Source organism: Siniperca chuatsi, linkage group LG4, assembly GCF_020085105.1.
Source record: "Siniperca chuatsi isolate FFG_IHB_CAS linkage group LG4, ASM2008510v1, whole genome shotgun sequence".
NCBI classification, from domain to species: domain Eukaryota; kingdom Metazoa; phylum Chordata; class Actinopteri; order Centrarchiformes; family Sinipercidae; genus Siniperca; species Siniperca chuatsi.
This window is the reverse complement of record NC_058045.1, coordinates 18,077,480-18,095,332: the sequence shown is the minus strand read 5'-3', so window position 1 is coordinate 18,095,332 and position 17,853 is coordinate 18,077,480. Positions and strand designations below refer to the sequence as shown.

The 17,853-nt window shown below is 40.4% G+C and overlaps 2 protein-coding genes across 9 annotated transcripts in view; one reads left to right on the top strand and one right to left on the bottom strand.

Moving 5' to 3' along the window:
- Nucleotides 1-8,356, top strand: part of abtb2b (ankyrin repeat and BTB (POZ) domain containing 2b) — a 50,811-nt gene extending 42,455 nt beyond the window's left edge. The window contains exons 6-17 of the mRNA XM_044193154.1: nucleotides 60-149; nucleotides 322-423; nucleotides 693-789; nucleotides 2,204-2,339; nucleotides 2,847-3,124; nucleotides 3,211-3,389; nucleotides 3,509-3,614; nucleotides 4,774-4,876; nucleotides 4,979-5,066; nucleotides 5,212-5,280; nucleotides 5,917-6,030; nucleotides 7,108-8,356. Coding sequence (XP_044049089.1) covers nucleotides 60-149; nucleotides 322-423; nucleotides 693-789; nucleotides 2,204-2,339; nucleotides 2,847-3,124; nucleotides 3,211-3,389; nucleotides 3,509-3,614; nucleotides 4,774-4,876; nucleotides 4,979-5,066; nucleotides 5,212-5,280; nucleotides 5,917-6,030; nucleotides 7,108-7,341 — 1,596 coding nt within the window. The 3' untranslated portion in view covers nucleotides 7,342-8,356. The remainder of the gene's footprint in view (nucleotides 1-59; nucleotides 150-321; nucleotides 424-692; nucleotides 790-2,203; nucleotides 2,340-2,846; nucleotides 3,125-3,210; nucleotides 3,390-3,508; nucleotides 3,615-4,773; nucleotides 4,877-4,978; nucleotides 5,067-5,211; nucleotides 5,281-5,916; nucleotides 6,031-7,107) is intronic.
- A 793-nt stretch (nucleotides 8,357-9,149) lies between these two features.
- The window catches only part of LOC122874798 (serine/threonine-protein kinase BRSK2), a 168,475-nt gene continuing 159,771 nt past the window's right edge, over nucleotides 9,150-17,853 (bottom strand). For 5 of the 8 annotated variants that reach the window (XM_044193156.1, XM_044193157.1, XM_044193158.1 and 2 more), the window contains 3 exons: nucleotides 17,091-17,271; nucleotides 15,734-15,823; nucleotides 9,150-11,965 (listed from right to left, as the gene is read on the bottom strand). In XM_044193156.1, the coding sequence (XP_044049091.1) occupies nucleotides 11,745-11,965; nucleotides 15,734-15,823; nucleotides 17,091-17,271 (492 nt within the window). In that variant the 3' untranslated portion in view covers nucleotides 9,150-11,744. The remainder of the gene's footprint in view (nucleotides 11,966-15,733; nucleotides 15,824-17,090; nucleotides 17,272-17,853) is intronic. The other 3 variants (XM_044193159.1, XM_044193160.1, XM_044193164.1) reach the window with 2 other exon arrangements.

Below are 17,853 nucleotides of genomic sequence, written 5' to 3'. Positions count from 1 at the left end.
CACATATTTGTTTCTCCTCTTTCATGTGTCTATTGCACTCCTTTCTGTTCTTCACTCAGGGGATGACCCCTCTGATGTATGCCTGCGCAGCTGGAGATGAGGCCTTAGTCCAGATGTTGATCGATGCCGGGGCCAACCTTGACGTTGCGGTATATATGCTTCAACAATTTCAACATATGGACAACATATGGATTTGTTGCCCGTTATCTAAACTTCTACATTTACCCACAGGGGATGCATCAGCCTTAAAGCATCTAAATATCACAGAGGCTGTATGATCTTGATCTTGGTGTGTAAACCGCATTTGTCCTGTGCTGCCAGGTTCCACCATGCTCCCAAAAACACCCCTCTGTGCATCCTGATAGTCGCCACTGGGCAGCCCTCACCTTCGCTGTGCTGCATGGACACATCTCCGTAGTGCAGGTTGGAAACACACACATACGTAGTAGCCACCACCCGACGTAGCCAGTGTTTGAATCCTGAAATTTGACATGCTGCACGGCTGGTGTACTTTTTACTCGAGGGGATATGTCCTGCTATATAGGTTGTCCTACATAGTCCCGAGCTAACTATGGATGTGATATTATACCTTAAAAAGTTGAGTGACAAATGTGAGGTCAGAGGTCAGGCCATAAATGAGTTACAGGATGTTAAACATTGCACAGTATAACAGACGTGGTGTGTATCTCCAGCTCCTGTTGGATGCAGGGGCCAACGTGGAGGGGGCTGCAGTCCGCAATGGACAAGAGAGTACAGCAGACACCCCGTTGCAGCTGGCTTCAGCAGCAGGTGGGCAAACACAAGAGCACACACACACAAACACACACACACAGTACAACACAAGGCACAGCTGATGTTAGAGTGTTGTTCGACTTACAGTAGGTCTGTGTTCTGAGCTGATTTATGGTAGCTAAATTACTACTTACTACTAAATTATACAGACGGAAAGTCTATAGAAGGGTCAAGCAAAGGAAGAGATGAATGAATTAGAGCCGATGTAGTAACTAATAATAACTCTCACAATTATCAGTCACCAATACAGTAGTGTGCTACTTTCCCAAAAGACTACCAAGAGTGGCACAGGATTGAGTTATGAGTGACACATCGGCTGAAGGAATGAGGAAATGAGAGGGTAAAGGAAGGCATAGTGAAAGCATCCGAGTGCTGCCTGTGGTTGTTTAGAAGCCTCTGGGAAGCATTCCTCAGTGGGATCATCTAAAAGCCACACATAACTGTAGTAAAAGAGACACATGCTCTACATAGCAGCAATGACAGTGTGTAAATAGTGCCTAATATGAATGTGTTTGCTTGTTTGAAAATGCTAAATAAAATGATAAAACTTAATTTATCCCTGTGGTAAAATGTAATTGTTGCAGCAAGTAAAAATAAATAATAATAAAATAAAGCAAGAAAGAAGATATCCAGAATATAAGTGCACTAATGAATTATAAAATAATCAATAAAAACACTGCAAACAATAAAAATGAAACCATAAAAAATACAGTTGTGGGGTGATATGTTAACAATTCAGAAATACTAGGTAGAATGCACCAGTGGGGAAAAACACTCAAGGAGAAGAGATTACTAAAAGTAGGGCTGTGCAAACAGTGAAGATATTTATGATTGATACTGGCAAAATATCACAATTAAAGGTGAGGTATGCAATTCTAATCCAGTACACATTTTTTATGTCAAATTCAGTGAATATCTCCTCACGGTCCGCTAGCTGTCAGTTCAGTGTGTGCGCTGAAAAAAAAATCTGGTGTTTGTACACAGCCCTGGCTCTGTGAATGGGAAACAAACAAAGTGGTTCGGACCAAGCCACACAACACTATTCCAGCCATGATTTGTGTGTCAGGTAACATTAAATGACTTGCCCACGGACATTCAGCTTACTTTCTACTTTGCCATGCTGTTGTTGTTGTGATGTTAGCTATAGTAGCAGGAGAGTTGTGAGTATCGCTGTCTGGAGCTGGTTTGCTGGCTCTGGGAAACGTCTCGTCCTCTCTGGCTGTTAGCTTCGCTGCAGCAACTTTAGTGACAGTTTGCTAACCCACAACCTAGCTAATGTTAATTATATTACCTTCAGTGTCATTGTTCGCTCTATATCATGGTATTGGATTTCTCTGGAATCGCGTACCCTACATTTAAATGTGTTTAGGATATGTATCTGTATATAATTGATTGCTTATGTGCTTCCCAGGCAACTACGAGATGGTGAGTTTGCTCCTGGCACGAGGTGCAGACCCCTTATCAAAGACCCACGATGGAACTGCCCTTACATCATCCCTCTATGAAGACATGAACTGCTTCAGTCATGCTGCCGCACATGGACACAGGTATGTGTCTGACCAGGAAGCAGCATGTTGTCAACAGATACTGCTGGAAGATTCTGACAAACTGCCTGCTTTTGGCCTCTTAACTGCAGAGAAGAAAGTAACAGAAATAATGCGAACTATGTCAGCACTCTATCATCGTTGACCTGAGTCTGCATTTAATCTTCAAGAAGAGATTCATCCTTTTTGTCATGCAGTGAAATGGAAGACCTTGAAAGTATCAGAGTATTAAAAAAAGCAAATTCAGAGTCCATCTGTCTCTGAACACCAACTGCAAGCGTAAACCTCTCCACCTGTTCACTGTGTGTATGTGTGAACACAATGTAGACTCAACACTTCACATTCCACAGTGAGGGTGACAGATTATGTAATCAGAGAGGAGGGTACAGGGTCACAGAAATGGATGTATGTGTTGCATTTTGGACATATATTAATGTTTTCTTGCTTTCTTTATTTCTTTCCTTCCTTCCTTGTCCTCTTTTTTCCCCTCTTCTTCCTCCCATTTGTCAGGAACGTGCTGAGAAAGCTACTGACTCAGCCCCAGCAAGTCAAAGAGGATGTCCTGTCTCTGGAGGAGATCTTAGCTGAGGGGGTGGAGGGCGAGGTGGCCGGGATCTGCCCTTTCCTCCCCCTCTCCCCTCACCCCACCCCTTCCTCTGCTCCTGGTGCCCTGCCAGAGGTGGGCATAGCAAGGCTCTGCAAGGCTAGGATGAAGGCTCTGCAAGAGGCCAGCTACTACAGCACTGAGCATGGCTACCTGGATGTCACCATGGAGCTACGAGCTATGGGTACCTATCAGCTGTCAAGGATTTGCTTACTTTTCACATTGTGCATAGTTTGATAACGCAACAACATTTCTTCTCTTTTGACCTAGGTGTACCATGGAAACTACATGTGTGGCTGGAATCTCTGCGTTGTGCCCAGCAGCAGTCCAGGGCAGGGGTCACCCTCTCACTCCTCAGAGAGTTCACCACGATCAGAGAAGAGGACTACTGCAAGGAGTTGGTCACCATAGGCCTGCCCCTGATGTTCAATATTTTACGGACCACCAAGGTACCATCAAACATAAACCTCAATGGGTCTGCGTGTCTTCCAATTCATGTAATCAGCAAGAAATGAGTTTGGATGTGTGATATAATGCCCTCCTCCCCCATTCTTTCACTTTTCTCCAGAATGATGCCATTATACAGCAGTTGGCAGCTACTTTTAGTCACTGTTTCGGCCCAGCACCTCTTCCAGCCATCCGTGAGATGAAGGCAAATCTTTCAGCACAGTTGGGTAAGGAAAATGATCATGATTCTTGCATGTATATGAACACACATTGCTCAGTGTTTAAAGTGAATGACTATGATGGCTTTATGTTAACATTTTTAGATTACTTTCATTATTGACTAATCTGCTGATTATTTTCTTGATTAATCGATTCATTGTTTGGTCTATAAAATACCACAAAAAAGTGAAAAATCCCCCACCGATCACAATTTCCTAAAGCCCAAAGTGAAGTTATCAAATTGCTTGTTTTGTCCAACCAACAGTCCAAAACCCAAAGATATTCTGTTTACTCTCACATAAAACAAATACAGTAAGCAGTTCCTCACAGTTGAGAAACTGAAACTAGGGAATATTTGGCATTTTTGCTTGATAATTTACCAAAATTATGAATCAATTATCAAAATAGTTGCAGATTAATTTTCTGTCGATCAGCTACTCAATTAATCAACTAATCATTTCACCTCTAGATGGTTGTATTAAATAATACTGAAGAGAGGTTGCATAATGCAAACACTTGCTGAGATTGAGGCCCCTGATGGAAGAATTTACTAAAAACATGTGATAAGCCCTCACTGCATCTTACATGATGAAATTACCAGTGCACAGTTTCAAATAGAGGTTTTGTTTACTCCAAAATGAAATGAGGATGCTTTGGGCTCTCAATACCTACACATTTGGAGATGGTGTAAAACACGTGACCACAGATTGAGTTTTCTGTAAATGCAAATTCATCTCTGACTGAATTCACCTAGTCTATGATGTGTGGGTATGGCATTACAAATCTCCCACAGATAAGGGCACAGCTGATGCCAAACAAATTGGACAAAGTTTTGAAGTCTATATCCGAGGCAAGGTATCAAACAGCCAAGGCAATCATCTTCTCTGGCTGTATGACCAAGTGCAAATGAGTATTTTTCTATTTAGCGGAAGTAAAAGAGTTTTCCAGAGATACAATAACATGTGAGTAAATAGGCAAAGTCTTATCACAAATGGTTAGCTCGAGACACTTTTGAGATATACATACAAGACACTGTTTGAACAAAGCTCTAGCTTCCTTAATTTGTGCTGGTATAATGGTGGACCAGTGTTCAGACTGGCTTCCTTGTCACTAAAAATCTGTCTTGTGAATGGATTTGTAAGGAGGTGCTGAAATGTTTTCCTGCAGACCCTCATTTCCTGAATAACCAGGAGATGTCGGATGTGACATTTGTGGTGGAGGGGAAACCGTTCTACGGCCACAGAGTCCTGCTGATCACAGCTTCTGACAGGTGTGTGCAGACAGGTTTACACCTGAACCTACTTAGAGACAGTGGTCATTTAAACAAAAAATCCTAAAGGATTTTGATGAAGATATTTGTAATTTCTTTTAGATTAAAGTCTATGCTGACATCCTCTGGGCCAGATGGAAACCCCAACAAGGAGATTGAGATCAGTGACGTCAAGTACAGCATTTTTCAGGTGACAAATATACTCTTTATTTCCTGATTTAAAATAAATCAAGATTGATGAATAAAACTAGAGACAGACGTATAACACATGATAAAACAAATATTTACACTGTATTGACTTGTTCCTAAATGAGACCTTTGACCTCTCTCCGCAGATGATGATGTCATACCTGTACTGTGGAGGAACAGAGTCACTGAAAACTAATGTTGCTGACTTGCTAGAGGTGAGAATCACTAAATAGATACACACCATCAATCTGGGTAGTAATTAGTTATACATGTACTATTCATAGTGAGACCTCTTGGATTTTTAGTTAAGCCCTGTAAATGCAGTGTATATGTATTGAGTTTTTTAAGGGTTTTAGAAGAAATGTTCAGAAATGTTCAATTTGTTCACACAAATTCCCAGTTAATTAAACTCTATTTAGAACTAAAAACAAAGGTGAACATACCACAATTACAATCCTTTACAATGGTCTATTGCATTGTAAAACTGCTTCTGTGCACAGAAACACTATTTACAGTAGGTCAAAGTGGATAAAAGCAGTAAAATTCAGCAAATGTTTGACACATTGTATAATTTCATCCTTCACCTTCATTTTCATTTCCAGATATATAGTTTAGATCATTTGGCTATACTGGAGACTTCTTTGTCAGTGTTAATGTGTCTCTTTGTCTGAAAAATTAAGCTAGTCAGCAAAATAATCATAACTAATAAAGAATTATAGCCAACACCAACAGAATTGTCCTTCACTGCTGTATCTAAGCTTTCTTTATGTTACTGAATGACTTATAAGACAGTAATTCTCCAGTGTTATTTGATGTGTGTCAATGACATTTGCTTGTGTTTTCTCCTGCAGCTGTTGTCAGCTGCTAGTCTGTTCCAGCTGGGGGTGCTACAAAGACACTGTGAACTCATCTGCTCTCAGCACATCAACCTGGATAATGCAGTCAGCATCTATAAGACAGCCAAGGTAACACACACACACACACCAAGAAGCCAGGATCATATGGTACTATTATGTGAACTATGCATATAGGGCTGTGTGTGCTGTATGCCACTGTAACTAAGGTGACTCACCGAAGGAAAATGATTTCTATTCAAATGAAAAAAGATCTTGCATGAATACAAATTATATTTCCTCAGTATAATAACACGATTGACATGACATGATTCTAATCCCACATCACATCAACTAGGAAATCCAATTTACTGCACAAAAGACATCATGTTACATGATAGATGGCCTACATTCTACACCGAAAAGCCCTTTTCTTGGCACTTCACAATTATAATTTTAATGTGGCAAAAATATGACCACAATGAAAACATGAAAAAAGGGTCAGCACACTGTAGCTCCCTTAACTGCAATTTATTGGCACATCCACAAGTGATGTTTTGAGCTAATGCTCTTCTTCAGACTTAATTAAACATACAGAGATGCCATCTTTAAATACACATGCTCTGGTCATCTAATAGTCACATGATGATGCCAGTGAATCATAAATCTCACATAAGAAAAACACATATATACATATAATACAAAAACACACACACACACACACATATATATGTGTGTATATATATATATATATATATATATATATATATATATATATATATATATATATATATATATATATATATATATATATATATATATATATATATATATATATATATATATATATATATATGTATATATATATATGTATGTATATATATGTATGTATATATATATATATATATATATATATGTATATATATATATATATATATATATATATATATATATATATATATATATATATATATATGTATATATATATATATATATATATATATATATATATGTATATATATATATATATATATATGTATATATATATATATATATATATATATATATATATATATATATATATATATATATATATATATATATATATATATATATATATATGTATGTATGTATATATATATATATATGTATGTATGTATGTATGGATAAAAAAAGATATGACCATTCAATTGTCCTATCTTTTCCCAGGTCCATGGTTCTGTGGAGCTGAGCTCATTCTGTGAAGGTTACTTCTTGCAGCAGATGCCTGCTCTACTGGAGAAAGAGGGCTTCAGAAGCCTGCTGTTGGGACCCCCTGGGGCCCGACAAGGGAACAACTCCACTTCTATGCTGGTTCACAGCCGGGGAGACTCACCCCTGGAGGAGCTGGAGGCCACCTTGGCTCAACGACTACGCTCTCTCTACGTCACCTCCAGAGTCTGAGGGCAACAAGACAGCTGCTGAGGAGAGAAGACAGAAATAACTGGAACACAGTTGAAGCGGAAGTTTCATCTGATCACTGATACAGGTTCAGATCTTAAAAAGGTGTCTAAATGGTTTGAGTACAGATGTTTTCTTAGTAACATCTGATCCAGTCTCTGGTAACAAGCAACTTCCACAGTGCTTTGACACTGGGACACATCAGTGAGTTATTTGGCAGCAGACAAAGACTCCACTTGTGGACAATTCAGTGTTTCATATTTTGTGCCAAGCACTCCATCTTGAGATTTATTGCAGTATACAGCTTGTTTATGAAGAAGAAAATTGCACAATGTGATGCTTATTCTCCAAGGCTCGGGAAGCTTAAATGGAGAAGCAACAGATGGATGCAACAGTTGGGAACTCTGAATTATGAAACACTGCTGCCCTCTAATGGACAAAACTGGCAAAATAATGAATTGCCTTGGAGGATTGGGATTAATGGCACCCTACTGGTTCTGACTGAAGCTATGTAAAGTGACAATAGACTGAAGCATCTATTAAAGAATCAAGTGAGGCGGCCAAACTCCCGTTCAAACTAATAATGCAGATTGGGAGGAAGGAGGTAGACTTTGTGCCTCTAGCATTGATGTAAACTTTGGATAAACAAATGTACTTTTTACCTAACTGTATGTTTTTATTTTCTATTTTTAAAAAGTATGACCGGAGAAACAAAACACTTAAGAGTGGGATGGACACTTTCTATTTAATGAGAAAAAAAGATGTGAGAGTATTTAACGGGGTGTTCCCTTTTTATTTTTATTTTTTTTTTTTATCCAAGCAAATTATTAATATTATTGTTGAAAAGTTGCTTTCATGTAGCTGTTGTTTTTCCAGGTACATTCTAACAGTTAATTAAGCTTATGTATGCTGAGGTTTAATGCTTCTACACAGGTACAGCAAACAGAATCCAACATGGGATTTGGAATACATAAAGTCTTTTTTAATGCTGAATATTGTAATAAACCTGGTAAACAAGTTTTGTCATTTTTACTGGTACAAACTATTCTAAACATTTCATTGCCATCTGTTTGTGTGGGTTTGTATAGACTTACCTGAAATCCAGGACAACTACAACATGAAAGTCATTAAATGGGCAATAAAAAAAAAAGAAATAATTTCTTATAGGAAATGTTGGGAAGGAGAAGTAATAACATTAAAATAATTATACCGCAGTGGCAAGATGATAATTGCACTACATCTTAACTTTGTAGCAATTCATAAATTTTATGACAAACTGACCCTATGGTATCTAAACATAGTGTCACAACTAGACATTTCTTTTTCTTTTTTTACATAAGAAATGATATCAGTCTGTACAACAGAATAGATCATTCATTTTAAATACCCACATACCCACCCGTGTCCCTCCCCCAACCATATACTATTGTACCATTTACCCCACTGCCCCCCTACCCTGCTCTGTTCACACCCCACTCCTCTCCTCGCTGAAATCACAATTCCAGTCCATTTGCAGCAATAGTATTAAGTCTAATAGTCAGTTAGTATTTTAAACCCAGTTCTTCACAAAGAAAGTACATTAAAAAGCAAACAAATTACAATCCAGCAAGCATCCCTGTCGGCTGTTTGGGTTTTCCACCAAACTCCTCCCCCCTTCTCGGCAGCAGCAAGATAATTGCACTACATTAATCTTCATCTTCAGAAATTCATACATTTTATATTGAGAAAACCCTGATGATATGGCAGTTTTAAAACATGGATATTTACTTACCCATACATGTACAGGCACAAAGAAGAAAAACAAACACACCATAACTTAATGAGTTTATTTGTTTCAGCACTGAAGATGCTCACAGTTATTTCATATGGGGATTACATCAGTCAGTTTTGTTCCTGCTCTGTCAAAAGACCGCTCTGGGCCTCAGAATCATTGGATGTCCTTGGTGCTGCTAGCTTCCCATTGTAGAAAACAGAAACGAGGATGAACAATAGGGTATTGCTTTGTATTTGTGTACTGATATCCTCTCACTGTGCCTCTTCCACCAACAGGTAGAGAGAGCCCAGACCTCTGAGCCTTCCAGAGAGAGGTACAGAGTAAAGGAAGCATTGTTCAAAAACTTTGTGCACAAGATAAGAGGAGGAGGAAGGGAAATATCGGAGGGAGCGAGGGAACAATAAAAAAAAAGAAGGCCAGAAATAAAAGCAGAGAGGGTGAAAGGTAAGGGACAGAGGGGGAATTAAAAACCTTAAAAGGTAGTTTTGTGGAGAGAGAATCAATGAAGGCTGAGAGAGGGAGTGAGTTTGGCATGGAACATGAACACTAAAGCCATGCAAAGAAAAGCTCATGTTTGACATGCACACAGCAATACAAGCTAAAAGCATAGAGCAGGAATCCCCAGCATGGTTGAGAAGACAATCAACCCTCATGGTTTGTCTGTCTATTTACAAAGAGAAGAAGTAGATTGGGATCTGTGGTGTCCTTCTCTTCAGGCCTGGCCTACAAGCACAATAATATGAAACTGACAAATATCAATAGAAGAGCATATTCCCTCTCCAAAAAGAGGCTAAGTCTACATTCTTAAATTACTGGTAAATAATTTTTTCCAAGAGTTCCTACAAGTTCTCTTTCCCTCTTCACAGAGGTCAGGGAAAAGAGAATTTGTGACTTGTCAATGTTCACATAATTCTGTTAAATTGAGACCAAAAGAAAAGAAAATATTTTTTTTCTTCAAATGTTGCCCCATTTACAAACACACAAGAGGGTAATAAATAACATTCAACTGACCTAACAGCTTTGTTCATATAAATAGCCAAGTTATAATAAATTAGGAAATCAAACAGTGAGATGAACAAACATGAATAAATAAGGACAAAATTACAAAAATATCTACAATTGCATTTATCACGTCGTCATTTTTTTGTTCCTCTACTCCTACTGCTGGTAAGTGAGACTAAGAGAGAGGTATAAATGGAAAGCCAAAGACAAAGTGCTGCAGATAACACAAACAGGAATGTTTGGATCATTATTAGGTCAATCAAACAAAGACATAAATGATCATGTAACAAAAATACACGGAAGAATTTAACAGAATGTGGCAGGTGCAGGTTTACCAACCTGACCCTATGGTATCTAAACATAGTGTCACAACTAGACATTTCATTTTTTTTTTTTTTACATAAGAAATGATATCAGTCTGTACAACAGAATAGATCATTCATTTTAAATACCCACATACCCACCCGTGTCCCTCCCCCAACCATATACTATCATACCATTTCCCCCACTGCCCCCCTACCCTGCTCTGTTCACACCCCACTCCTCTCCTCTCTGAAATCACAATTCCAGTCCATTTGCAGCAATAGTATTAAGTCTAATAAAGTCAGTTAGTGTTTTAAACCCAGTTCTTCACAAAGAAAGTACATTAAAAAGCAAACAAATTACAATCCAGCAAGCATCCATGTCGGCTGTTTGGGCTTTCCACAAAACTCCTCCCCCTTTCTCTCTTCCTCTGAATCAGTCAGTGTTTCTGCACGTCTTCTTTTTGTTGTTGTTGTTCATGTTCTTGTTAATACATCCCAGAGTGTTCTGCGTATACTGGACCTGTACATGTGTATGTTTTGTGTATGCTGTGACTTTTTATAAAAAGCTTGTTTCCAATTAATGAATGCTCCTTGAGCTCGAAGAGAGGAAATGGGCCGGTTGGTGAAGGGACTGTGCATTCTTGTTTCAATGGGATTTGTGTGGATTAGTTGTGCACATGTGTGTGTTTGTGTGTTTCTAAGATAGGGAACACTAAAGGTATTTTTCATCTACTTCTACTGATGGCTGCCAGAGGTGGAGAAGGGTCACACAGGGAGATGAAGGTAGAAGTCTGCATGAAGGGTTTGTTTCCATGGTAACCCCCCCAGCACCTCTAAAAGCAGTCCTCCGTCAACAAATGTCCGTCTCTCTCAGCTTGCTCAGGGGGTGGTCGAGGGAGGGCGAACAGAGCAGGGAGCAGAAGGAGGGGCTTAATAGGTTTTCTGGATAATTCCTGGTATCAGAAACAAGTCAGGTCATCACACAGGTTAGCAGCAAGGGAGCAAAAAATAGAGCAAGGGCCACAGGCGATTAGATGGTTGGGGTAGAGGGGTGGATTATGATGGTGGACGCTGAGGGGTAATGAAAAGGGGAATGGAAGGACAGAAGTGTGTGTTTGTCATGTAGGTGCAGTATGCTTTTTGTAAAATATTACTTTGATTCTCTCAATATAATTCTATCTATATAAAGTCATTTTATACAAAACATGTCCATAAATGATTATGTACATCTAGCTATGTACAGAGAGAATATTCTCTCTGTGCCACGGGCTTATAGTGATACTGGGATGGTTTTTAGCACTGGCTCGACTACACAACGTCTCGGTCTAAGACTCCTCCTGTGTCCCCACAGATGCCAGCGACAACTTGGCTCTGTCTCGGCCCGCAGCGGGGCATTTGATGTCATTATTTTCTGGCTCGTGCCTCCGGACGTGCATGGGTGAGGGGCAGTGCTTGGAGGGCGTGCCAGAGGGGTAGGGCACCTGTCCGTTCTTCTCGTCTGAAAAAAGTTGTTTTATTACGTCAAAGAAGTTACTCAATGGGCTGCCTAGGTACACAGACGGGAAGAAAAGAGGACAAAAAAGGGGAAAGAGAGAAGAAAGAGAACAAACAAACTAATGAACAATGGGGTTCACAGGATAGAGACGCGGCTACAGGTAAGACAAAGCAAGCAGAGGCAAGGAGGAAGAGGACTGACAGACACAGCAAGGATGAGAACTGCTGAAGCAGCCATGTCGGGACTATGTAATGTGTGAGCTCCCATAAACCATGCATATGTCGCAGCACAACCAATGAAAACACACAAGTAGCCATTCAATCTAAAACTAGGAATTAAAAGACTGATACTAGAGAAAATGTCTTTAACAAAAAAAGTGGTGTGTCATCTGTGTAAGTTAGTGCCCAAGCAGGTCTGGCCAGCCAGAAGCAGGACAGATGATGGAAGGAGGACAATGAGAAAGCTTGGAGCTTCAAGACAAAGTTGCCCCTGAAGGATACTGAAGGATCAGTGTCTCCTATGCTTTTGCCAAACCTAATTGTTTGTGAAATTTTGCAGATGTCATTATAGCACTGAAGGGCAACTTGAACCTCAGCAAAGCGCAGATAATGGAGACTATCTGTCTTGTGGCTATTGTACCAAGTGAGGCGCATCTAACACAGTAATGTTTGGACTTAAGTCTGCCTAGAGCAAAGAGACAACCTTTGAACATTTCTACACTTGAGTTTAGAGTTTTACACTTCAGCTAACTATAAATCTTGGCCAAACCTATCAAACACACCGGGAGGCTGCATCATCATTGTGCCAACTCTTTGAAGTAAGAAAAGGCCCAACTCATGTGATTTCACTACAACAGAGTCAAAAACTGTGATATGTTGCATTTAAGTCATATATACTGTCTTAACTTGATGTCGTGTGCTAAATAAAATTAGATATGCTAAACAATACAAGTGTATTTCTTCCTAACTGCTATATACACTGCTACACACTTGCAGAGAGTGTGTGTCCGACAGTATGCATGCAAATGATGTTTAGCTAAACACACTCACTCTTCTTTCTGCTGGCCTTTAATGGTCCCACTGCAGGTAGGTAGAGTGGTAAGGACACCAAACATGAGAAATGGAGCAAATAAAGAGCCAATGTTCTTTTTGTTAATGGTGCACACAGAGCACATCTCTGGGAACTATCAGTCACACACAGGACTGCTTCTGAATACATGGCAGAAGAGCCATTGGCACAATAGAGTCCTGTGGGCCGACAAATGAACACTGACAACTTCAGTAAAAACAGGCAGGGGTGCTGCACAGAAGACAAAACACACACACACACACACACACACACACACAGGACTGAAGCGTGTCGGTGTATCTGCACTCAATAAAAGGCTGTTGGAAAGTGGAATTTCTGTTGTGGCTGGTTTGTGCTAAAAAAGCCGCAATTCGAAAACTCAGCCTGAAAATATGCACATAGTGCCAATGTGAAGACTCCCTGCAGTAGCCTCGAGATTAGATCAAACTTCATTTAATCATGAATGAGTGAATGTGTGTTTGTTGTTGTGTTTGTCTATGTGATGTATGTGTGTGTATGTGTGTGTGTGTGTGTGTGTGTGTGGACAAGTGTGAATGTGCCACAGTTGGTTTCGCCTGCTCCACTATCCAGCTAGAAAATGGTTGCCGCCAACGTTCCCTCTTCCTTTCTCATGTGTGAAGAATTCCACATCTTGTCACTTGACTCCACCCAAATCTGCACTGCAATCTTTCAAAAATGGCAGGAAACTCATAAAACTTAATGATGTCAACTGTTAAATAAAACAGAGACACCACCCTCTAAGTGAATGGTTCTCCTATGTAGTCCTAAAGTATACTCGCTACATTCTTCAATACTCGTTTTATTGTTCCACCCCTCTATTGTCTTCCTAAGCTGGGCTCCCAGGTATGCTCCTGTTAATAGTGATTAGGGGACATAATGACCAAGAAGTGATGAAACCTTTTGTTTGACACATATTGGTATGCAAAGCCATTTCTATTCTTAATTACAGCTATTGGCTTTTTTAAAAGGCCCTGTGGTCAAGTAGCACCAAATGTGTGTTAGGAGGTCAAAGGAAAGAGAGAGATGGAGGAAACTGAATTCAGCAATGCTTTCAATTACTGCTAAGCACACATTGAACTTTTTTAAGATTCGTATTACAGTGTGAGATACCCTGATAGTGGAACGACATGAAATTCATTTAGACTGACTTTGGTCAAAAACAACTGACACTGAAACTAAATATATCAGCTCTGATAGTGGCTTCAGAATAGAATACTGTACTTCATTATTTATTTATGTATTTTCTATGTAATATCCTCAGTATCTTCTATTGCTTGAAGTGGTTCTCATATTATATAACTGAATTTTACTCTTACAATGTCATCTCTGCTGCTGAAACAACACACAGCAGTTGTTTAAACCTAATCTAATGCAATTTATTTATAATTGTACCATCCCCAGACCCCAGCCTGTTAATTAGCTCTACAATATCAAATATTAGAGGTAACTGGTAAACTTACTGAGGCACAGCAATTATAACAGAATGTTAAATATCTGTCAGCTATACAGCATACACAGTCAGCTGTGATGACTGCTGTTCATTTCTGAGTGCCAGTGAGAATAATACTGCTTAAAAATCCACAGAGTAAAGATACAGCTCACACTTGTAACTTATAGTATAGTAACCAAGCATAGTACCAAGCGATATGATGGCTAAGTATCAGTTCAATAACCTGCGTCAGAAAATGGAATTGGAAATGGGTTTAAAAGGATAAAGAAAGACACAAACATACAGACACCAAGAGCACGATTTAAGGATGGAATGAAATTGACATCCAAAGAAAACAGTACACCTCCTCCTGATAAAAATGGTGTATTTCAGGCTGGTTGTGTTTCACTATCTGGCCAGCAGGTGGAACTGGTGTCAAGATGATGAAACAAACAGAGCAGTGATTCACAAGGAAGGACATGCTAAGAGCAAAAGAAGAGGAGTAGAATCCTTATGTATCTCTTATTTTATATATCTCTTCTTTTCATCATCCAGAGCGAATAGGACGTAGGGGAAGGAACTGGCTTACACATGTCCAGGGACTCAGCACCAACCATACGACTAATGAGAAGACGGAAGAAGAAAGGAGGTTTTTAATAACGTCAAGAAGTTCACAGGTTGGTACAGTTAGGCGGTGGTTAAGCTTGCCTGTCAGAAGTTTTTGTATCTCCTTGTGCTTTTGAAGGAGCCAAAAGAGACTTGTGGATGAGGGGGGGAACACGGGGAGGGGGTCCTATTGTATAAACACTCAGAGAGAGAGAGAGAGAGAGAGAGACAGAGAGAGAGAGAGAGAGAGCGCGCTTGTCAGGTGTGGTGTTGCTGTGCGGTGCAGTGCATTGTGGGAATGTGTTGAGGTGCAGTGGTGTTGCCATGGCGACAAGCTCTGACGATCAGTCTTAGAAGTAGGAGTAACAGAATGCAAATCAGCCTACCTTTCCTCTACTCTAATCTTCACTGCTGGGGCAACGAGACAACATTTGACCCGCAGTCGGTGCTTGAGAGCAACTCCCACCCTTTCATGGCAGTGAGGTGCGGGCATGCAAAGGAAGCCGTTTCGAGAAGCGAAGAGTGGCTCAGGGATTTCAAGCACGGGGAAGAGGAGGGCAGGATTTAGCTTAGCTTCAGCAGTGAGAGTGGTTCGTCAGGGGGTGAGATGGGCAGATGAGGCAGTGGGGGTAAAGGTGAAGATGTACTGGAAAAGATTTTGAAATATTTCTTTGAAAAGAGGACGTCTTACTCACCAGACAGCTGTTGGACTCCAGGCTGGTCATGTGTGCTTAACAATTGGCTCTGAATCGTCTCCACTACTCGCTTAAAGCGCCGGCTGGGTCCTAAACGCAGACACACAAAAATATTGGCATAATCAGTTGCATCACAATACACAGGTAGCAGCACAAAGACAGGCAGCAGAGTGTGTCGAAAACATGTAGATGGAATAATTAAGAGGAAAAAAGTAAGGGTGAGGAGAAGAGAAGCATACACATGCTCCAAACAGCCACTATTACATCCCATTCAGTTCAAATGTGCCCCCCCCCCCCCCACACTTGATTGTGTGTGTGCGGGGGTATGTGACAGTGTGAAGACAGAAAGAGAGTGAAAGAGAGAGTGCACGTGTTTCTGCAAGACTAAGCATGCACGCATGATTGCATAGTATATACAGTAATCTTGCATAGCCAGACCTCATCTTGTTACACACAGGGAGGCTTGGGGGAAAATCTTATCAAGCATTCAGGATTGCAAGAATTTTGAGAATCCTTAGGCAGCCATTCTTTTTGGCAGCAAGTTTGAAAACACCCACCTTTGGAAACAGCACTTGTGGTTTATTTGTTGGTTGGATATAAACATAGTTTAATTTTGTTAGTGTGATGGCATCCCACTCGACAGGATGCCTTTCCACACTCTCAAAAGCCTTGTGAGCTTGAATTTCCGAAGACCTCTGTGAGCCTATTGAAATGAAAGGCTGCCTATTCAAGATTACATAGTACTGTATGTAACTCTGTGATTTGTTGTCAAATATTAGGAAGGTCGTAGGTTTGAACATGAACCCTTTTTGTATGGACTGTCCACAAGAGAAGTAAATCCCCCCTGAATTCAAGGCACCATGCTTTATTGAAGTACAAAAACAGAGCATGGTGCCTTGAATTTTTGGAGAATTATTTCCCCCTCTTGTAGAGAGCAATCAGCCTATCCGTGCATCAGAAGGACCTGCTTTGCGTTTCATTACTGTTACTACACTTGCTTCATTGCTGTGAACTGCTGTTCACTGTTGTTATGTTTGTGTGGGTTTCCTCTGGATGCTCCAACAGTCCAAACACATGTAGGTCACCTCAACCAAAGACTACTGTACAACCACTTGCCCATAAGTGTAAATGTAAATGTGGATGTGGTGGTCCTTCTATGTGTCTATTAGTCCTTTGATAGATGAGAAGGGTCCAACTGTGGACCTCTAGTCTGGGGACCCCAGGTCTGCAAGCCAATGGGATGAGAGTATGGTCTCCAGGCATGAGGTGCGTCACTTTCTTTAGGGTTCCCAGGATAAGCGGGTATAGAAAATGAACAGATGGTTAGTAACTTGGTGCGTGCCAGCAGTGTCCTGACCTGAGAGCAGGGTGAAGGTGACGGAGTAGATGCCATTCTCCTTGGTGGCAGCTGTGCTCTCTGTGTAGGTGATATCCACCTGGAATTTGACCGGCTTCTGGAAGACTGTAGGGCCTGCTGTGGACTTGTACTCTGCTCGGAAACTTGTCTGAGAGATCACACTGTGGCTCAGGCTGGGGATCTGGGAGAAAAAAGTAAAAATGGACAACGAGGCAGAGATAGGAATAAAAATAGGTAGTAAAAAGAGGCAAGTAATGGGATTATACATAGGGAGTACTGATGTTTCATTTTTCTCCCACACCTTGCAAATGACAAGGTGAAAGCACCCTTATTATAATGCCCTCCACATACTACTGAGCCACAGCTGAAACTCTAAGGAGATTAATGCCTCAGTGAGTAGCCATGCATGCCAGGGAGACTTAAGCTAATGTAATCTTGAGTCATCCAACAACATTGCACTCTCCCACCTAAAATGAATTTGTATGCCCAATGAACAGGTGAGCTCTGAAATAGTCACGTTTCGCCATAGTGCTGGAGAGGGTTTGACATTTCATTAATGTGAGTGTGCTAAGAGGTATAATTCCACTGATTCAGGTGCCAATCTCCTGTCTGGAATACCAGCTAGCAAAACCCAAAGGAGAAAATAGCTACCTCCAGGGATGGGGAAAAAGATTTGACATTGACCTGCACTGGCATAGTTTGCATTTACTTAGACTTTGTTAAATCTAACTGGGGTGAGGATAGGTTCTGTTCAATTATGTAC